Source organism: Zeus faber, assembly GCF_960531495.2.
Source record: "Zeus faber genome assembly, chromosome: 2".
NCBI lineage: Eukaryota > Metazoa > Chordata > Actinopteri > Zeiformes > Zeidae > Zeus > Zeus faber.
Window position 1 is genome coordinate 52,246,592 of NC_137189.1, and position 22,853 is coordinate 52,269,444.

At 39.8% G+C, this 22,853-nt stretch overlaps 1 protein-coding gene across 1 annotated transcript in view; it reads right to left on the minus strand.

Annotated features, from left to right (window-relative positions):
* Positions 1-1,252: 1,252 nt before the first annotated feature.
* kidins220b (kinase D-interacting substrate 220b) overlaps positions 1,253-22,853 on the minus strand; it is a 68,373-nt gene continuing 46,772 nt past the window's right edge. The window contains exons 26-29 of the mRNA XM_079996810.1: positions 11,764-11,898; positions 4,820-4,918; positions 3,473-3,679; positions 1,253-3,062 (exon numbers count right to left, since the gene is read on the minus strand). Coding sequence (XP_079852936.1) covers positions 1,923-3,062; positions 3,473-3,679; positions 4,820-4,918; positions 11,764-11,898 — 1,581 coding nt within the window. The 3' untranslated portion in view covers positions 1,253-1,922. The remainder of the gene's footprint in view (positions 3,063-3,472; positions 3,680-4,819; positions 4,919-11,763; positions 11,899-22,853) is intronic.

Below are 22,853 nucleotides of genomic sequence, written 5' to 3' on the forward strand. Positions count from 1 at the left end.
ACAATTGCGATTCTGGGTTCTATAATTATCATGATCATGATCGTGATATTATAGTGATATTATAGTTATATTATAGTTGTATCATTGTGATAGCGATAATATAGTTATAGTGATGTTATAGTTATATTATATTATAGTGATATTATAGTTGTATTATATTATAGTGATATTATAGTTATATCATAGTGATATTATAGTTATATTACTGTGATATTAGTTATATTACTGTGATATTATAGTTATATCATTGTGATAGTGATATTATAGTTATATTATAGTGATATGATATTATAGTGATATTATAGTTATAGTGATATTATAGTGATATTATATGATGCGATATTATAGTTACATAATATTAAAGTGATATAGTGATAATATTGTGATAGTTAAAGTTTATCATATTGACACTAGTTATATTATATTGTTATTATAGTCATATTATGATTATGCTATAGTGATATTATAGTGATAATATAGTTATAGTGATATTATAGTTATATTATATTGTATTGATATTATAGTGATATTTTAGTTATAGTGATATTAGTTTTATTATATTGTATTGATATTATAATGATAGTGTAGTTATAGTGAAATTTTGGTTATAGTGATATTATAGTTATATTATACTGATTGGTATTATAGTGAAATTTTGGATATAGTGATATAATAGTTATATTATATTGTATTGGCATTATAGTGATATTATAGTTATTTTGATATTATAGTTAATTTTATTTTATAGGTATTATAGTAATATTATAGTTATATTGATATTATAGTTATATTATATTGTATTGGCATTATAGTGATATTATAGTTATTTTGATATTATAGTTATATTATATTGTATTGGCATTATAGTGATATTATTTTGATATTACACTAATATTATATTGTATTGGTATTAAAGTGACATTTTTGTTATATTGATATTATAGTTATATTAAAAATAATAAAAATATTCCAGTGGAGAAGAACGTTCAAAAGGTTGGAAGGAAAGTGGAGAAAATATAAAAACTTTTGGGGAATACTTCAGTAAACTAAGTACCTTTTTACAAATATGTGAACATATTCAAGTATCAGTGCTGGACTAGTTTTGTAACAGGGTATTTGTTTTCGGTTGGAGTTAAACTACTGCCCTGTGCCTCTGAGCAAGGCACCGAGCTATTATTATTATGATTATTATGATAGTTATTACTTTTATTGTCTACAGTACAATATGTGTAATGAGCAGAGGGAGAAGATCCACAACGTCCACTTTTATTTTTAGTAACATTCAGGTTCAGACGTTACAAGTTTAAATACTTTTAAAATACACAACGTTGTATTGTTACAAACAGACAGGACGCAAGCGTTCAGCTGCTAATACTGCAGATCATATCCAACACCATGTTCAACATCCAGCAGACAGAGATCAGTACTTCCGGTTCCTCCGGTTCAAAGCAACCCTCTAGATCATTCCAGTTCATCTCCAGATGCTCTGAGTCGAAGCTGAACTCAACACCATGGTTCGTTCCGTTTGAGGAACCAGTCGTTCAACTTGGAACCAGTTTGTTCTGTTGCTCACTGGTTCTCAGGGAAAATAATTCAATACTTCTACTCACTACACAGTTTGTCACACTGAGGGCAGGAAGGTGTGGGGCCACACAGTACACAACAGGAAACAAATGCAGAGAAAATATCCTCTACTTCATAGTCTACTAGTCTGAGCATGCACTACTAGTAGTACAACTGCAGTACTACACTGCTGCAGTATGGACACAGTAACACATCGTAATACTCAATACTCAACACACAAACTAGTTTTAGGACTAGAACTATAGAACTACACTTCATGCAACAGTAAATACAACAGAGTACTTCAAAAGTACTTCAAACTGAATGCAACAACACTGGGGGGGTTAGAAGGGGCGGGGCTACAGGATGCTCTCGCGTTCCTCTCCGAAGGTGACGGTGTCAGAGGATACGGTGCAGACCTCCGGCGGGTCCCCGGGCTTCAGGCCCCTCTTCAGGTGCACCACCCGCACGTTCTCGTTGTGCGGCCCCGCCTTGGTGGGGGGCACGATTAGCTCGGCCGTGGAGGGAGCGGAGCCGGGCGTGTTGGAGGAGGTGGAGCCCTCGGCCGGCCGGCAGGGGCGGTGCGCCAGCTGGTTATTGGTGTTGTTGTTGTTGAGGGTGGTGTTGCTGGGGGTCCGGTTCAGGTTGTAGGTCCGGGACGAGGGCCAGCTGTCCTCGGGGGAGCTGGCCAGCAGGCTGCACTGGTCCTCGGAGCAGATTGACATGCGGGCCAGGGCGGGGTCCTGCAGACCCCCCAGGCTGCCGGGCGGGGCTGCTGCAGTGGGAGGAGCTTCGCGGTCCAGCTGGATCAGGTCGGAACGGTCCAGCTGGGAGAGCTCCGCCTCCTCGTCCTGCAGCGAGTGGTTGGGGGAGCTCTCGTTGGAGCGCACCCCCGAGTCGGAGGAATCCTTCTTGTCCAACATGGCGTCGGACAGGAAGTCCTTTCCCTTCGGTGCCGCCGAGGCCCCGCCCCCCTTCTGGTCGCCGCTCCTCCTGTCCTTCAACAGTGACACAGAGTCCGACTCCTCCGACTCTTCGTCGTCGCTAGTCAACTTCTGGTAGCGCAGCCCGCCCCCACCCACCTTCATCTTGAGCTCGGCGGCGCCGGGGAACAGCGGCCCCGCCCTGTCGGCCGACGCCTTGCGGCTCAGCAGAGACTTGGACGTGCCGTGGTCCGCCTTCTCGTCCTCCTCCGTGATGGGGTCCAGGGCGTCATCCTCGGCTGGTGGCTTGGCGGGGGCCCGCTTGGCGAAGGTCTTGCGGTCCTCGCCCCCCTCCCGGGCACGGTCCTCGGGGGCGGGGCTCATGAAGTGACCCGGCTGGGGCTGCACCGGGCGCTCGCCGCCACCGCCCACCATCTCCAGCTGGGCCATCTGGGCGATGTACTCCTGGTAGGCGTCACGGTACTCGGTCTGCTGCTTGTCCGTCAGCCGGCAGATGTCGTTGGAGGATTCCTGTGAGTTCAGACTGGTCATACTGGCCGTGCGCTGAGCGCTGCCCTGTGGACCAAGGAAGGTAATAATATATACACTGAACTGATGGAATGTGATGTATAATATATATATCATTATGTAGATCATATATATATATATATATATATATATATATATATATATATATATATATATATATATATATATACATATATATACTGTATATATACATATACTGTATATACATATACATATTTATATATACATATATATATATTTATGCCACTCCTAACGGGAGCAGCCGAAGGAAGAAGAAGAAGAATAAAATCTCGTCTCAGAATTCATTTGTGTGACACATTCTAAACATGTGGCTACGTTAAATGACCTGGACCCAGGCTCCCTGCTCTAAAGCCTGTTTAAACCCTGGACATGGTCCTGGACCTGGACCTGGACCTAGGCCTGGACCTGGCTCTCACCGTCCAGGGGGCGCTGTAGCGGGGGGCTTCGTCCAGCCCCAGGTTGCTGAGCTCCTCGAAGCTCAGGTTGAAGCTGTACATGGCGTCCTGCTGAGGGGGCGGAGCCAAGCGACGCTCCGCCTCCAGCGGAGCTGCGGCCATGCTGCCTTGCTCACTGGCACTCTCCTCATGAAGGACCTGGCTCTCCACGTGGCGCAGGTCCAGGATCTGCAGCAAGAAAAGAGATACAAAATATATGATACTCTATATATAATATAATACTGTATATAGAAGTATGCATATACATAACACTATGTATAGGGATGGTAGCTCAGGCGGTAGAGCTGGTGGTGTAGTGATCTAAAGGTTGTTGGTTGGATCCCAGGCTCCTCCTGCTAGCATGCTGTAGTGTCCTTGAGCAAGACACTTAACCCCTCATTGCTCCTGATGGCTGCGTCCGTCGCTGTTTGAACAATTGTAAGTGGCTTTGGATAAAAGCGTCTGATCAATGACTAAATGTAAATGTAATGTAGATGTATATATGATACAGTATATATAATATAATACAGTATGTATGATATAAAAAACTATGTATATATTATACAGTATGTATAATATAACACTATGTACTTCTTCTTCAGGCTGCTCCCGTTTGTGGTGGCCACAGCGGACCATCTTCCTCCCTGACACCACCCGCCTGCATGTCCTCCCTCAGCACCTCCATCAAGCTTCTCTTTGGCTTCCTCTTTGCCTCTTGCCTGGCAGCTCCACCCTCAGCCTCCTTCTCCCAATGTAACTCTCACTTTTCCACCAAACTGTCCAACTGAAACCCTTCTGTCACGGATCACTCTGGACACTCTTCTCCACCCGCTCCACCCTGCCTGTAGTCTCTTCTCCACCCGCTCCACCCTGCCTGTACTCTCTTCTCCACCCGCTCCACCCTGCCTGTACTCTCTTCTCCACCCACTCCACCCTGCCTGGACTCTCTTCTTCACCTCTCTCCCGCACTTTCCACTGCTTTGGATGGTCGACCCCAAGTACTTGAACTCATCCGCCTTCTCCACCTCCACTCCTTGCATTCTCAGCTTTTCTCCACCCTCCCTCCCATTCATGCACATGTATTGTGTCTTACTCCTGCTGACTTTCATTCCTCTTCTCTCTAATGCTGCCTCCACTTCTCTCTCCTCCACCTGCTCCCTACTCTTGTTACAGATCACAATGTCATCCGTGAACATCATAGTCCACAGACACTCCTGCCTGATTTCATCTGTGATTGACTAATTTCATCAATATAAAACTATGTACATATTATATAATACAGAATGCATTATGTAAAACTATGTATATATAATACAACACAGAACTCACGGTAGCTCTAAACAGCTGCCAGTCTCCAAAGTTCATGTTCATTTCTTTTTTCAGTTCGTCGACGTTGCACTGAGTCAGAACACGACCGTTCACGTTGGCCTGAGGATCAAACATTAAAACATGAAATACGGTTGAAAGCATCTGTAAGATGAAAACATTGTTCATCAGGTAGTTTAACGTTGTTTCTTTTTTGTCTTAATCCGTCATCTGCTCCATCATCTCATGGTGATACAGCCAACAGTCTGAGATGATCTGATGATCTGATGATCTGATGATGTTAGATGATGTGAGATGATTTGAGATGATGTGAGATGATGTGAGATGATTTTAGATGATGTGAGATAATTTGAGATGAAGTGAGATGATGTGAGAAGATTTGAGACGATGTGAGATGATTTGAGATGACGTGAGATGATTTGAGATGATGTGAGATGATGTAACGTTGTTTCTTTTTTGTCTTAATCCATCATCTGCTCCATCATCTCGTGGTGATACAGCCAACAGTCTGAGATGATTTGATGATCTGATGATGTGAGATGATGTGAGATGATTTGAGATGATGTGAGATGATGTGAGATGATTTGAGATGATGTGAGATGACGTGAGATGATGTGAGATGATTTTAGATGATGTGAGATGATGTGAGATGACGTGAGATGATGTGAGATGATGTGAGATGATGTGAGATGATTTGAGATGATGTGAGATGATGTGAGATGATTTAAGATGATTTAAGATGATGTGAGATGATGTAAGATGATGTGAGATGATTTAAGATGATGTGAGATGATTTGAGATGATGTGAGGTGATTTGAGATCATGTGAGATGATGTGAGATGATTTGAGATGATTTGAGATGATGTGAGATGATTTAAGATGATGTGAGATGATTTAAGATGATTTCAGATGATGTGAGATGATGTGAGATGATTTGAGATGATGTGAGATGATTTTAGATGATGTGAGATAATTTGAGATGAAGTGAGATGATGTGAGAAGATTTGAGACGATGTGAGATGATTTGAGATGACGTGAGATGATTTGAGATGATGTGAGATGATGTAACGTTGTTTCTTTTTTGTCTTAATCCATCATCTGCTCCATCATCTCGTGGTGTTACAGCCAACAGTCTGAGATGATTTGATGATCTGATGATGTGAGATGATGTGAGATGATTTGAGATGATGTGAGATGATGTGAGATGATTTTAGATGATGTGAGATGATGTGAGATGATTTGAGATGATGTGAGATGACGTGAGATGATGTGAGATGCTTTGAGATGACGTGAGATGACGTGAGATGATGTGAGATGATGTGAGATGATGTGAGATGATTTAAGATGATTTAAGATGATGTGAGATGATGTAAGATGATGTGAGATGATTTAAGATGATGTGAGATGATTTGAGATGATGTGAGATGATTTAAGATGATGTGAGATGATTTGAGATGATGTGAGGTGATTTGAGATCATGTGAGATGATGTGAGATGATTTGAGATGATTTGAGATGATGTGAGATGATTTAAGATGATGTGAGATGATTTAAGATGATTTGAGATGATGTGAGATGATGTGAGATGATTTAAGATGATTTGAGATGATGTGAGATGATTTGAGATGATGTGAGATGATGTGAGATGCTTTGAGATGACGTGAGATGACGTGAGATGATGTGAGATGATGTGAGATGATGTGAGATGATTTGAGATGATGTGAGATGATGTGAGATGATTTGAGATGATTTAAGATGATGTGAGATGATGTAAGATGATGTGAGATGATTTAAGATGATGTGAGATGATTTGAGATGATGTGAGATGATTTAAGATGATGTGAGGTGATTTGAGATGATGTGAGATGATTTGAGATGATGTGAGATGATTTAAGATGATGTGAGATGATTTGAGATCATGTGAGTTGATTTGAGATCATGTGAGATGATGTGAGATGATTTGAGATGATGTGGGATGATTTGAGATGATGTGAGATGACGTGAGATGACATGAGATGATGTGAGATGATGTGAGATGATGAGAGATGATTTAAGATGATGTGAGATGATTTGAGATGATGTGAGATGATTTAAGATGATGTGAGGTGATTTGAGATGATGTGAGATGATTTAAGATGATGTGAGATGATTTGAGATGATGTGAGGTGATTTGAGATGATTTGAGATGATGTGAGATGATGTGAGATGATTTAAGATGATGTGAGATGATTTGAGATGACGTGAGATGATTTGAGATGATGTGAGATGATTTGAAATGATGTGAGATGATGTGAGATGATTTGAGATGATGTGAGATGATTTGAGATGACGTGAGATGATGTGAGATGATGTGAGATGATGTGAGATGATTTGAAATGATGTGAGATGATGTGAGATGATTTGAGATGATGTGAGATGATTTGAGATGATGTGAGATGATTTGAGATGATGTGAGATGATTTTATATGATTTGAGATGATGTGAGATGATTTGAGATGATGTGAGATGCTTTGAGATGATGTGAGATGACGTGAGATGATGTGAGAGAATGTGAGATGATTTGAGATAATGTGAGATGATTTGAGATGATGTGAGATGATGTGAGATGATTTAAGATGATGTGAGATGATGTAAGATGACGTGAGATGATGTGAGATGATGTGAGATGATTTGAGATAATGTGAGATGATTTGAGATGATGTGAGATGATGTGAGATGATTTAAGATGATGTGAGATGATTTAAGATGATGTGAGATGATTTGAGATGATGTGAGATGATTTAAGATGATGTGAGGTGATTTGAGATCATGTGAGATTATTTAAGATGATGTGAGATGATTTGAGATGATGTCAGGTGATTTGAGATGATGTGAGATGATGTGAGATGATTTGAGATGATTTGAGATGATGTGAGATGATTTAAGATGATGTGAGATGATTTGAGATGACGTGAGATGATTTGAGATGATGTGAGATGATGTGAGATGATTTGAAATGATGTGAGATGATGTGAGATGATTTGAGATGATGTGAGATGATTTGAGATGACGTGAGATGATGTGAGATGATTTGAGATGATGTGAGATGATTTGAGATGATTTGAGATGATGTGAGATGATTTGAGATGATGTGAGATGACGTGAGATGATGTGAGATGATTTGAGATGATGTGAGATGATTTTAGATGATTTGAGATGATGTGAGATGATTTGAGATGATGTGAGATGACGTGAGATGATGTGAGATGCTTTGAGATGATGTGAGATGACGTGAGATGATTTGAGATAATGTGAGATGACATGAGATGATGTGAGATGATTTGAGATGATGTGAGATGATTTGAGATGATTTGAGGTGATGTGAGATGATGTGAGAAGATTTGAGATGATGTGAGATGACGTGAGATGATGTGAGATGATTTAAGATGATTTGAGATGATGTGAGATGATTTAAGATGATGTGAGAGGATGTAAGATTATGTGAGATGATTTAAGATGATGTGAGATGATTTAAGATGATGTGAGGTGATTTGAGATGATGTGAGATGATTTCAGATGATGTGAGATGATTTAAGATGATGTGAGATGATTTGAGATGATGTGAGATGATATAAGATGATGTGAGATGATTTAAGATGATGTGAGGTGATTTGAGATGATGTGAGATGATTTGAGATGATGTGAGATGATTTAAGATGATGTGAGATGATTTGAGATGATGTGAGGTGATTTTAGATGATGTGAGATGATGTAAGATGATGTGAGATGATTTAAGATGATGTGAGATGATTTGAGATGACGTGAGATGATGTGAGATGATTTGAGATGATGAGATGATTTGAGATGACGTGAGATGATGTGAGATGATTTGAGATGATGTGAGATGATTTGAGATGATGTGAGATGATTTTAGATGATTTGAGATGATGTGAGATGATTTGAGATGATGTGAGATGACGTGAGATGATGTGAGATGCTTTGAGATGATGTGAGATGACGTGAGATGATTTGAGATAATGTGAGATGACATGAGATGATGTGAGATGATTTGAGATGATGTGAGGTGATTTAAGATGATGTGAGATGATTTAAGATGATGTGAGATGATTTAAGATGATGTGAGATGATTTGAGATGATGTGAGATGATTTGAGATGATGTGAGGTGATTTGAGATGATGTGAGATGATGTAAGATGATGTGAGATGATTTAAGATGATGTGAGATGATTTAAGATGATGTGAGATGATTTAAGATGATGTGAGGTGATTTAAGATGATGTGAGATGATTTAAGATGATGTGAGGTGATTTGAGATGATGTGAGATGATTTGAGATGATGTGAGATGATTTAAGATGATGTGAGATGATTTGAGATGATGTGAGGTGATGTGAGATGATGTGAGATGATTTGAGATGATGTGAGATGATGTAAGATGATGTGAGATGATTTAAGATGATGTGAGATGATGTAAGATGATGTGAGATGATTTAAGATGATGTGAGATGATTTAAGATGATGTGAGACGATTTGAGATGATGTGAGATGATTTAAGATTATATGAGATGATTTGAGATGATGTGAGGTGATTTAAGATGATGTGAGATGATTTGAGCTGATGTGAGGTGATTTAAGATGATGTGAGATGATTTAAGATGATGTGAGATGATTTGAGATGATGTGAGGTGATTTAAGATGATGTGAGATGATTTGAGATGATGTGAGATGATTTGAGCTGATGTGAGGTGATTTGAGATGATGTGAGATGATTTAAGATTATATGAGATGATTTGAGATGATGTGAGATGATGTGAAATGATTTGAGATGATGTGAGATGATGTAAGACGATGTGAGATGATTTAAGATGATGTGAGATGATTTAAGATGATGTGAGACGATTTGAGATGATGTGAGATGATTTAAGATTATATGAGATGATTTGAGATGATGTGAGGTGATTTAAGATGATGTGAGATGATTTGAGCTGATGTGAGGTGATTTGAGATGATGTGAGATGATGTGAGATGATGTGAGGTGATTTGAGATGATGTGAGGTGATTTAAGATGATGTGAGATGATTTGAGATGATGTGAGATGATTTAAGATTATGTGAGATGATTTGAGATGATGAGAGATGATTTGAGCTGATGTGAGGTGATTTAAGATGATGTGAGATGATTTAAGATGATGTGAGATGATTTGAGATGATGTGAGGTGATTTAAGATGATGTGAGATGATTTGAGATGATGTGAGATGATTTGAGCTGATGTGAGGTGATTTGAGATGATGTGAGATGATGTGAGATGATGTGAGAAGATTTAAGATGATGTGAGATGATTTGAGCTGATGTGAGGTGATTTGAGATGATGTAAGATGATGTGAGATGATGTAAGATGATGTGAGATGATTTAAGATGATGTGAGATGATTTGAGCTGATGTGAGGAGATTTGAGATGATGTGAGGTGATTTGAGATGATGTGAGATGATGTGAGATGATGTGAGATGATGTGAGATGATGTGAGGTGATGTGAGATGATGTAAGATGATGTAAGATGATGTGAGATGATGTAAGATGATTTGAGATGCTTTGAGATGATGTGAGATGATGTGAGATGATTTGAGATGATGTGAGATGATGTGAGATGATTTGAGATGATTTGAGATGATGTGAGATGATGTAAGATGATGTGAGATGATTTAAGATGATGTGAGATGATGTGAGATGATGTGAGATGATGTGAGATGATTTGAGCTGATGTGAGGTGATTTGAGATGCTTTGAGATGATGTGAGATGATGTGAGATGATGTGAGATGATGTGAGATGATGTGAGATGATTTGAAATGATGTGAGATGATGTGAGATGATTTGAGATGATGTGAGATGATTTGAGATGACGTGAGATGATGTGAGATGATTTTAGATGATTTGAGATGATGTGAGATGATTTGAGATGATGTGAGATGCTTTGAGATGATGTGAGATGACGTGAGATGATGTGAGATGATGTGAGATGATTTGAGATGATGTGAGATGATTTGAGATGATGTGAGATGATGTGAGATGATTTAAGATGACGTGAGATGATGTAAGATGATGTGAGATGATTTAAGATGATGTGAGATGATTTGAGATGATGTGAGATGATGTGAGATGATGTGAGATGATTTAAGATGATGTGAGATGATTTGAGATGATGTGAGATGATTTGAGCTGATGTGAGGAGATTTGAGATGATGTGAGGTGATTTGAGATGATGTGAGATGATGTGAGATGATGTGAGATGATTTGAGCTGATGTGAGGTGATTTGAGATGATGTGAGATGATGTGAGATGATGTGAGGAGATTTGAGATGATGTGAGATGATGTGAGATGATGTGAGATGATGTGAGGTGATTTGAGATGATGTGAGATGATGTGAGATGATGTGAGATGATGTGAGATGATGTGAGGAGATTTGAGATGATGTGAGATGATTTGAGCTGATGTGAGGTGATTTGAGATGCTTTGAGATGATGTGAGATGATGTGAGATGATGTGAGCTGATGTGAGATGATGTGAGATGATGTGAGATGATGTGAGATGATTTAAGATGATGTGAGATGATGTAAGATGATGTGAGGTGATTTGAGATGCTTTGAGATGATGTGAGATGATGTGAGATGATGTGAGGTGATGTGAGATGATTTGAGATGATGTGAGATGATTTAAGATGATGTGAGATGATGTAAGATGATGTGAGATGATTTAAGATGATGTGAGATGATTTGAGCTGATGTGAGGTGATGTGAGATGATGTGAGATGATGTAAGATGATGTGAGATGATTTGAGCTGATGTGAGATGATGTGAGATGATGTGAGATGATGTGAGGTGATTTGAGATGATGTGAGATGATGTGAGATGATGTGAGGTGATTTGAGATGATGTGAGATGATGTGGACCTACCTTCTTGATGGTAGCCGTGTACTGCAGCATCATGCTCTGGTCGATGCCGTCGATCTGCTTGACGCGCTCACACACGTCGTTGGTGCTCATGGTGCTGAGCAGAACCAGAGGAGAAGCAGAGACGGAGGAGGAAGCCTGTGACGGAGAGAACTCTGCTTCTTTATCAAACACTTTGATGACGTGTTGTTGGAAGTGACGGAGTGGGATCATCTCACACACAGGTATTCATGTTGTACTCGTACACACAGTATAAAATATTCATACAAATGCGGAGCACCAAAGTAAAGCTTTGTGTTCTGATGGAACCAGCTGCTGGATGAAGGCGGGACTACATGCTAAACCTGCAGACTGCAGAACACTACTACTAAGTACTACGACTAAGTACTACAGTACTAGTTTAGTTCTTCTCACTCTGCATCAACACTAGAGACAGATCAATACGTCTGATCAGAAATCAGTCTGAAGGATCAATACTCCCATCTGATCCAGGATCTCAGCATCAGTATCAGTATCAGTATCAGTATCAGTATCAGTATCAGTATTCACTAATCACTCATTACTTTAACAAAACAAGATGAATAAACTGAGTACCAGATTTTAATGTAAATAACTGGTTAATACTAAATATAATACTATTCATGTATGTATGTATGTATGTATGTATGTATGTATGTATGTATGTATGTATGTTTGTATGCATACATACGTATGTACTTTGTATGTATGAACTATGTATGTATGTATGTATGTATGTAGTATGTATGTACTATATATGTACTATGTATGTATGCATGTATGTATGTACTATGTATGTATGTATGTATGTATGTATGTATGTATGTATGTATGTATGTACTATGTATGTATGTATGTATGTATGTATGTATGTATGTATGTATGTATGTATGTATGTACTATGTATGTATGTATGTATGTATGTATGTATGTACTATGTATGTATGTATGTATTCAAGATTCAAGATTCAAGTTTTATTTGTCACATACATATACATACTTTCATACATATATGCAGTGAAATGTAATAAATGTATGTATGTATGTTTGTATGTATGTATGTACAGTGGGGCAAAAAAGTATTTAGTCAGCCACCAATTGTGCAAGTTCTCCCACTTAAAAAGATGAGAGAGGCCTGTAATTTTCATCATAGGTTCACTTCGACTATGAGAGACAGAATGGGGGGAAAGAATCCAGGAAATCACATTGTAGGATTTTTAATGAATTAATTGGTAAATTCCTCGGTAAAATAAGTATTTGGTCACCTACAAACAAGCAAGATTTCTGGCTTTCACAGACCTGTAACTTTTTCTTGAAGAGGCTCCTCTGTCCTCCACTCGTTACCTGTATTAATGGCACCTGTTTGAACTCGTTATCAGTATAAAAGACACCTGTCCACAACCTCAAACAGTCACACTCCAAACTCCACTATGGCCAGGACCAAAGAGCTGTCAAAGGACACCAGAAACAAAATTGTAGACCTGCACCAGGCTGGGAAGACTGAATCTGCAATAGGTCAGCAGCTTGTTGTGAAGAAATCAACTGTGGGAGCAATTATTAGAAAATGGAAGACATACAAGACCACTGATAATCTCCCTCCATCTGGGGCTCCACGCAAGATCTCACCCCGTGGGGTCAAAATGAACACAAGAACGGTGAGCAAACATCCCAGAACCACACGGGGGGACCTAGTGAATGACCTGCAGAGAGCTGGGACCAAAGTAACAAAGGCTACCATCAGTAACACACTACGCCGCCAGGGACTCAAATCCTGCAGTGCCAGACGTGTCCCCCTGCTTAAGCCAGTACATGTCCAGGCCCGTCTGAAGTTTGCTAGAGAGCATTTGGATGATCCAGAAGAGGATTGGGAGAAAGTCATATGGTCAGATTAAACCAAAATAGAACTTTTTGGTAAAAACTCAACTTGTCGTGTTTGGAGGAGAAAGAAAGCTGAGTTGCATCCAAAGAACACCATACCTACTGTGAAGCATGGGGGTGGAAACATCATGCTTTGGGGCTGTTTTTCTGCAAAGGGACTAGGACGACTGATCCGTGTAAAGGAGAGAATGAATGGGGCCATGTATGGTGAGATTTTGAGTGAAAACCTCCTTCCATCAGATGATGAAACGTGGCTGGGTCTTTCAGCATGACCATGATCCCAAACACACCGCCCGGGCAACGAAGGAGTGGCTTCATAAGAAGCATTTCAAGGTCCTGGAGTGGCCTAGCCAGTCTCCAGATCTCAACCCCATAGAAAATCTTTGGAGGGAGTTGAAAGTCCGTGTTGCCCAGCGACAGCCCCAAAACATCACTGCTCTAGAGCAGATCTGCATGGAGGAATGGGCCAAAATACCAGCAACAGTGTGTGAAAACCTTGTGAAGACTTACAGAAAACGTTTGACCTCTGTCATTGCAAACAAAGGGTATATAACAAAGTATTGAGATGAACTTTTGTTATTGACCAAATACTTATTTTCCACCATAATTTGCAAATAAATTCTTTAAAAATCAGACAATGTGATTTTCTGGATTTTTTTTCTCATTCTGTCTCTCATAGTCGAGGTATAACTATGATGAAAATAACAGGCCTCTCTCATCTTTTTAAGTGGGAGAACTTGCACAATTGGTGGCTGACTAAATACTTTTTTGCCCCACTGTATGTATGTATGTATGTATGTAGTATGTATGTACTATATATGTACTATGTATGTATGAATGTATGTTTGTATGTATGTATGTATGTATGTATGTATGTATGTATGTATGCTCCCATGGGGTTTCCTCCACCTCACGTCAGTAAGGACCCCCACCCAAAAACATGCACCATCATGGTCTGACCAGCGATGGACACTTATCACCTGGTCCCCGGGCGCGTCCACGTACGCTGCCCACTGCTCCTGCTGTGGCCCCGGAGGAAGGACAAGCCAGGATGGTTCAATGCAGAGGAACCATTTCACCAGCACCATCAAAGCATGTGTGTGTGTGTGGTGTGTTGCATGACGAATAATGACTGTTTCTTAAAAAAAATAAAAAATAAAATAAAATTGTATGTCTGTATGTATGTATGTATGTATGCATGTAGTATGTATATATATATATATATATATATGTATGACCTTGTACATGTATAATGCCACATTCACATGGAACACAGTATACAGAGCAGCAGACTGGCAGAGAACACGTCACAGTGAAGATATTTGAACTTGTTGCCGTCTCGCCGCTGGATGTTACAGAGCTTTGCTACAGCCGTGGAGAACCAAGAGAACAGTCCATCGAGCCTGGTGCAGATATGGACGAGAGGCTCATAGTACCCGTGCAACACCACCCAAACCACATGCTCAGAGCTTTTTTGGTTTTACCCCGTGGCATTCAGGAAGTACCGTCTACCGTGTTCCATCTGAATCCCACATACATCATTCATACATACATCATACATGCATACATACATACATACATACATACATACATACAAACATACATACATACATACATCATACATACATACCTACATAAATACATCATACATACATATATACAGTACATACATACATACATACGTACAGACATGTGCTATGTATGAATGTATGTATATACATACACACATAGTATATACATACATACATACATACATACATACATACATACATACATACATACATACATACATACATCGTACATTCATACATACATACATACATACAGACATGTGCTATGTATGAATGTATGTATATACATACACACATAGTATATACATACATACATACATACATACATACATACATACATACATACATACATACATACATACATCGTACATTCATACATACATACATACATACATACAGTACATACATACATAAATACATCATACATACATATATACAGTACATACATACATACATACATACATACATACACACATACATACATACATACATACATACATACATACATACATACATACATACATACATACATACGTACATACATACATACATACATACATACATACATACATACATACATACATACATACATACATACATACATACATACGTGTTTCTGCTGAGAGGATTTTACCTTTACAATATATGTGTATAAATGAATAAAAAAACTGAATAGAATATTATTTAAAATTCTAATATTTCTCAGAAATATTCTAATGAGGTCAGTTTTGCTGCTGATGCAAATTCTTACTCTGTGATGCAGGAAACAGGAAATGTAGAAAAAATGACTGAACAAAATCAACAAGTCCAATGTAAAAGGTATTTGGCCATGTATGTACAGTGTGGCAGATGAGGGGCATGAAGAGGGGTTCTGCGGTACAGCGTGTTGTGAAGAGGGGTTCTGCGGTACAGCGCTTGGTGAAGCCGGGGTCTGCGGTACAGGGCGTGGTGAAGCTGGGGTCTGCGGTACAGGGTGTGGTAAAGAGGGGTTCTGCGGTACAGGGCGTGGTGAAGCCGGGGTCTGCGGTACAGGGTGTGGTAAAGAGGGGTTCTGCGGTACAGGGCGTGGTGAAGCTGGGGTCTGCGGTACAGGGTGTGGTAAAGAGGGGTTCTGCGCTACAGGGCTTGGTGAAGAGGGGTTCTGCGGTACAGGGCGTGGTGAAGCCGAGGTCTGCAGTACAGGGTGTGGTAAAGAGGGGTTCTGCGGTACAGGGCGTGGTGAAGCCGGGGTCTGCGGTACAGGGTGTGGTAAAGAGGGGTTCTGCAGTACAGGGCGTGGTGAAGCCGGGGTCTGCGGTACAGGGCGTGGTGAAGAGGGGTTCTGCAGTACAGGGCGTGGTGAAGCCGGGGTCTGCGGTACAGGGTGTGGTAAAGAGGGGTTCTGCAGTACAGGGCGTGGTGAAGCCGGGGTCTGCGGTACAGGGCTGGCTTGGTACTGATGCAGCTGTTGTGACTCGGCCGATCCTGTTGCCGCTGATTGGTGGGAGTTTTCTGATGTGTTGTTTGTGTTGCGGTGAGGGGGCGTGGCACAGGAAACAAGGACGGACGCACCAACAACTCTGTGTAGAGTTATGTGCACGTTTGGCCTTTTTGTTGTATATTTATAATAGAAACGCTGCGTGTCGGCACCGCCCTCAACCTGTGTATGTGGACGGAGCAGCCCACACACAGTAGGAATGACCTTGTATGTACAGGATGTATGACCTTGTATGTATATATGCAGTGTTTTTGTGGAATCGTTATATTGTTGAAATCTTTTATCTTTTTATTTACTTTTTCTTATATAATACAAAGTTCACACCTCGCAGTATGAAGCCTGGTACACCAACTAAACCAACTTAACCAACTAAACCAACTGAACCAAATGAACCAAATGAACCAAATGAACCGCATGAACCAAATGAACCAACTCAACCAAAAAAGCAACTAAAGCAACTAAACCAACTTAACCAACTAAACCAACTAAACCAACTAAACCAACTAAACCAACTTAACCAACTGAACCAACTGAACCAAATGAACCAAATGAACCAAATGAACCAAATGAACCAACTCAACCAACTCAACCAAAAAAGCAACTAAAGCAACTAAACCAACTAAACCAACTGAACCAAATGAACCAAATGAACCAAATGAACCAAATGAACCAAATGAACCGCATGAACCAAATGAACCAACTCAACCAACTCAACCAAAAAAGCAACTAAAGCAACTAAACCAACTTAACCAACTAAACCAACTAAACCAACTAAACCAACTAAACCAACTTAACCAACTAAACCAACTGAACCAAATGAACCAAATGAACCAACTGAACCAAATGAACCAAATGAACCAAATGAACCAACTCAACCAACTCAACCAAAAAAGCAACTAAAGCAACTAAACCAAATGAACCAAATGAACCAAATGAACCAAATGAACCAAATGAACCAACTCAACCAACTCAACCAAAAAAGCAACTAAACCAACTAAACCAAATGAACCAAATGAACCAAATGAACCAAATGAACCAACTCAACCAACTCAACCAAAAAAGCAACTAAAGCAACTAAAGCAACTAAACCAACTAAACCAAATGAACCAAATGAACCAAATGAACCAAATGAACCAAATGAACCAACTCAACCAACTCAACCAACTCAACCAAAAAAGCAACTAAAGCAACTAAAGCAACTAAAGCAACTAAACCAAATGAACCAAATGAACCAAATGAACCAAATGAACCAAATGAACCAACTCAACCAACTCAACCAAAAAAGCAACTAAACCAACTAAACCAACTAAACCAACTAAACCAACTGAACCAAATGAACCAAATGAACCAAAGGAACCAACTCAACCAACTCAACCAAAAAAGCAACTAAACCAACTAAACCAACTAAACCAAATGAACCAAATGAACCAACTCAACCAACTCAACCAAAAAAGCAACTAAAGCAACTAAAGCAACTAAACCAACTAAACCAACTAAACCAACTAAACCAAATGAACCAAATGAACCAAATGAACCAAATGAACCAAATGAACCAAATGAACCAAATGAACCAACTCAACCAACTCAACCAAAAGAGCAACTAAAGCAACTAAAGCAACTAAAGCAACTAAACCAAATGAACCAAATGAACCAAATGAACCAAATGAACCAAATGAACCAACTCAACCAACTCAACCAACTCAACCAACTCAACCAAAAAAGCAACTAAAGCAACTAAAGCAACTAAACCAAATGAACCAAATGAACCAAATGAACCAAATGAACCAACTCAACCAACTCAACCAAAAAAGCAACTAAACCAACTAAACCAACTAAACCAACTGAACCAACTGAACCAAATGAACCAAATGAACCAAATGAACCAAAGGAACCAACTCAACCAACTCAACCAAAAAAGCAACTAAACCAACTAAACCAACTAAACCAAATGAACCAAATGAACCAACTCAACCAACTCAACCAAAAAAGCAACTAAAGCAACTAAAGCAACTAAAGCAACTAAACCAACTAAACCAAATGAACCAAATGAACCAAATGAACCAAATGAACCAAATGAACCAACTCAACCAAAAAAGCAACTAAAGCAACTAAAGCAACTAAAGCAACTAAACCAAATGAACCAAATGAACCAAATGAACCAAATGAACCAAATGAACCAACTCAACCAACTCAACCAAAAAAGCAACTAAACCAACTAAACCAACTAAACCAACTAAACCAAATGAACCAAATGAACCAAATGAACCAAATAAACCAAATGAACCAACTCAACCAACTCAACCAAAAAAGCAACTAAAGCAACTAAAGCAACTAAAGCAACTAAACCAAATGAACCAAATGAACCAAATGAACCAAATGAACCAAATGAACCAAATGAACCAAATGAAACAACTCAACCAACTCAACCAAAAAAGCAACTAAACCAACTAAACCAACTAAACCAACTGAACCAAATGAACCAAATGAACCAACTCAACCAACTCAACCAACTCAACCAAAAAAGCAACTAAACCAACTAAACCAAATGAACCAAATGAACCAACTCAACCAACTCAACCAAAAAAGCAACTAAAGCAACTAAAGCAACTAAACCAACTAAACCAAATGAACCAAATGAACCAAATGAAACAAATGAACCAAATGAACCAAATGAACCAACTCAACCAAAAAAGCAACTAAAGCAACTAAAGCAACTAAAGCAACTAAACCAAATGAACCAAATGAACCAAATGAACCAAATGAACCAACTCAACCAACTCAACCAAAAAAGCAACTAAAGCAACTAAAGCAACTAAAGCAACTAAACCAAATGAACCAAATGAACCAAATGAACCAAATGAACCAAATGAACCAAATGAACCAACTCAACCAAAAAAGCAACTAAAGCAACTAAAGCAACTAAACCAAATGAACCAAATGAACCAAATGAACCAAATGAACCAAAAAAGCAACTAAACCAACTAAACCAACTAAACCAAATGAACCAAATGAACCAACTCAACCAAAAAAGCAACTAAAGCAAATGAACCAACTAAACCAACTAAACCAAATGAACCAAATGAACCGAATGAACCGAATGAACCAAATGAACCAAATGAACCAAATGAACCAAATCAACCAAAAAAGCAACTAAAGCAACTAAAGCAACTAAAGCAACTAAACCAAATGAACCAAATGAACCAAATGAACCAAATGAACCAAATGAACCAAATGAACCAACTCAACCAAAAAAGCAACTAAAGCAACTAAAGCAACTAAACCAACTAAACCAAATGAACCAAATGAACCAAATGAACCAAATGAACCAAATGAACCAACTCAACCAACTCAACCAAAAAAGCAACTAAACCAACTAAACCAACTAAACCAACTAAACCAAATGAACCAAATGAACCAAATGAACCAAATGAACCAAATGAACCAACTCAACCAAAAAAGCAACTAAACCAACTAAACCAACTGAACCAACTGAACCAACTGAACCAACTGAACCAACTGAACCAAATGAACCAAATGAACCAAATGAACCAAATGAACCAAAGGAACCAACTCAACCAAAAAAGCAACTAAACCAACTAAACCAACTAAACCAAATGAACCAAATGAACCAACTCAACCAACTCAACCAAAAAAGCAACCAAACAAGCAACCAAACCAACTAAACCAACTAAACCAACTCAACTAAATGAACACAACGACTCTTTTTACCAGTGACTTGTCAACAACCAAGTGTGATAAAGGTCAGAGCTCAGTGTATCCACAAGGTTCAGAACATGATCCAGCTCCTCCACCCCAAGGCCAGGTACAGCATTACCATGGAGACCAGGTACAGCATTATCCTGGAGACCAGGTACAGCGTTACCATGGAGACCAGATACAGCGTTACCAAGGAAACCAGGAACAGCGTTACCATGGAGACCAGGTACAGCGTTACCATGGAGACCAGGTACAGCGTTATCCTGGAGACCAGGTACAGCATTACCGTGGAGACCAGGCACAGCGTTACCATGGAGACCAGACACAGTGTTTCCATGGAGACCAGACACAGCATTACCAGGGAGACCAGATCTGTGCCGAGCGCTAGTTCTATCAGGGAGAGCTAGGTGTCCCAAGGTGCATGCTGGGAGTTTTAGCACTAGGGGCGTGTCAGACGGAGGGCGGGAAGCAGAGAAGACAGGAAGTAAAGAGATGAAACAGGAAATAGAAAGAGGAAACAGGAAGTAGAGAGATGAAACAATACCTGCTTCCGTTTAAAAGATGGAACCTTACACTGCGAGGGAGAGACAGAGAGACAAACAGGCAAAAAGACAGACAGGTAGACAGACAGATAGACATATAGACAGGTAGACAGATAGACAGGTAGACAGACAGACAGACAGACAGACAGACAGACAGACAGACAGGTGAGAACAGTCCAAGCAGATTCACTGTTGAAACACACAGGAAGTGATTTGGACAAACTTTAAATTGAATGGCGACAGGTGTGTGTATGTGTGAGTATGTGTGTGTATGTGTGTGTGTGTGTATGTGTGTGTGTGTGTGTATGTGTGTGTATGTGTATGTGTGTGTGTATCTGTTTGTGCATGTATATATGTGTATATACACAGTTGTTCTCACAAGTTTACATACCCTGGGAGAATTTATGATTTCTTGGCCATTCTTCAGAGAATATGAATGATAACACAAAAACCTTTCTTCCACTCATGGTTAATGGTTGGCTGAAGCTATTTATTGGCAAACAACTGTTTACTCTTTTTAAATCAAAATGACAAAAGAAAGTACCCAAATGACCCTGATCAAAAGTTGACATTCCCCAGTTGTTAATACCGTGCACTGCCCCCTTTAACATCAATGACAGCTTGAAGTCTTCTGTGGTAGTGGTGGATGAGGTTCTTTATTTTCTCAGATGACAAAGCTGCTCATTCTTCTTGGCAAAAAGCCTCCAGTTCCTGTAAGTTCTTGGGCTGTCTTGCATGAACTGCACGTTTGAGATCTCCCCAGAGTGGCTCCATGATATTGAGGTCAAGAGACTGAGATGGCCACTCCAGAACCTTCACTTTGTTCTGCTGTAGACAATGACAGGTCGACTTGGCCTTGTGTTTTGCATCATTGTCATGTTAGAATGTCCAAAAACGTCCCATGTGCAGCTGATAACATATCTGATAACATGCTGCATTCATTTGCCATCAATTGTGGCCAAGTTTCCTGTGCCTTTGTAGCTCACACATCCCCAAAACATCAGTGATCCACCTCCGTGTTTCACAGTAGGAATGGTGCTCCTTTCATCATTACATTACATTACACTGATCAGACGCTTTTATCCAAAGCCACTTACAATTGTTCAAACACCGACGGACGCAGCCATCAGGAGCAATTAGGGGTTAAGTGTCTTGCTCAAGGACACTACAGCATGCTAGCAGGAGGAGCCTGGGATCCAACCAGCAACCTTTAGATGACTAGACCACCAGCTCTACCTCCTGAGCTACCATCCCCTCATAGGCCTTGTTCACTCCTCTCCAAGTGTGACGTTTATGGTTGTGGCCAAAAAGTTCAATTTTGGTCTCATCACTCCAAATGACTTTGTTCCACAAGTTTTGAGGCTTGTCTCTGTGTTGTTTGGTGTAATGTAAGCGGGAAACTTTGAGACGTTTGCGCAGAAATGGCTTTCTTCTGGCGACTCGACCATGCAGCTTCCTTACTGTGCATCTTGAAACAGCCACATCACAATTTTTCAGAAAGTCCTGTATTTCAGCTGAAGTTATTTGTGGGTTTTTCTTTGCATCTCGAACAATTTTCCTGGCAGTTGTTGTGGCTGAAATCTTTGCTGGCCGTGGTTTGGTTTCAACAGAATCCCTCATTTTCCACTTCTTAATCAGCGTTTGAACACTGCTGATTGGCATTCTCAGTTCCTTGGATATCTTTTTATACCCCTTTCCTGTTTTATGCAGTTCAATTACCTTTTCTCGCAGATCCCTTGACAATTCTTTTGCTTTCCCCATGACTCAGAATCCAGAAACGTCTGTGCAGCACTGGATGAAAGATGCAATGGTCTGTCAGAAGCCCAGAAACTCACTGAGCTTTTATACACACACACTAATTACAAACAAACAGGTCACAGGTAGGGATGG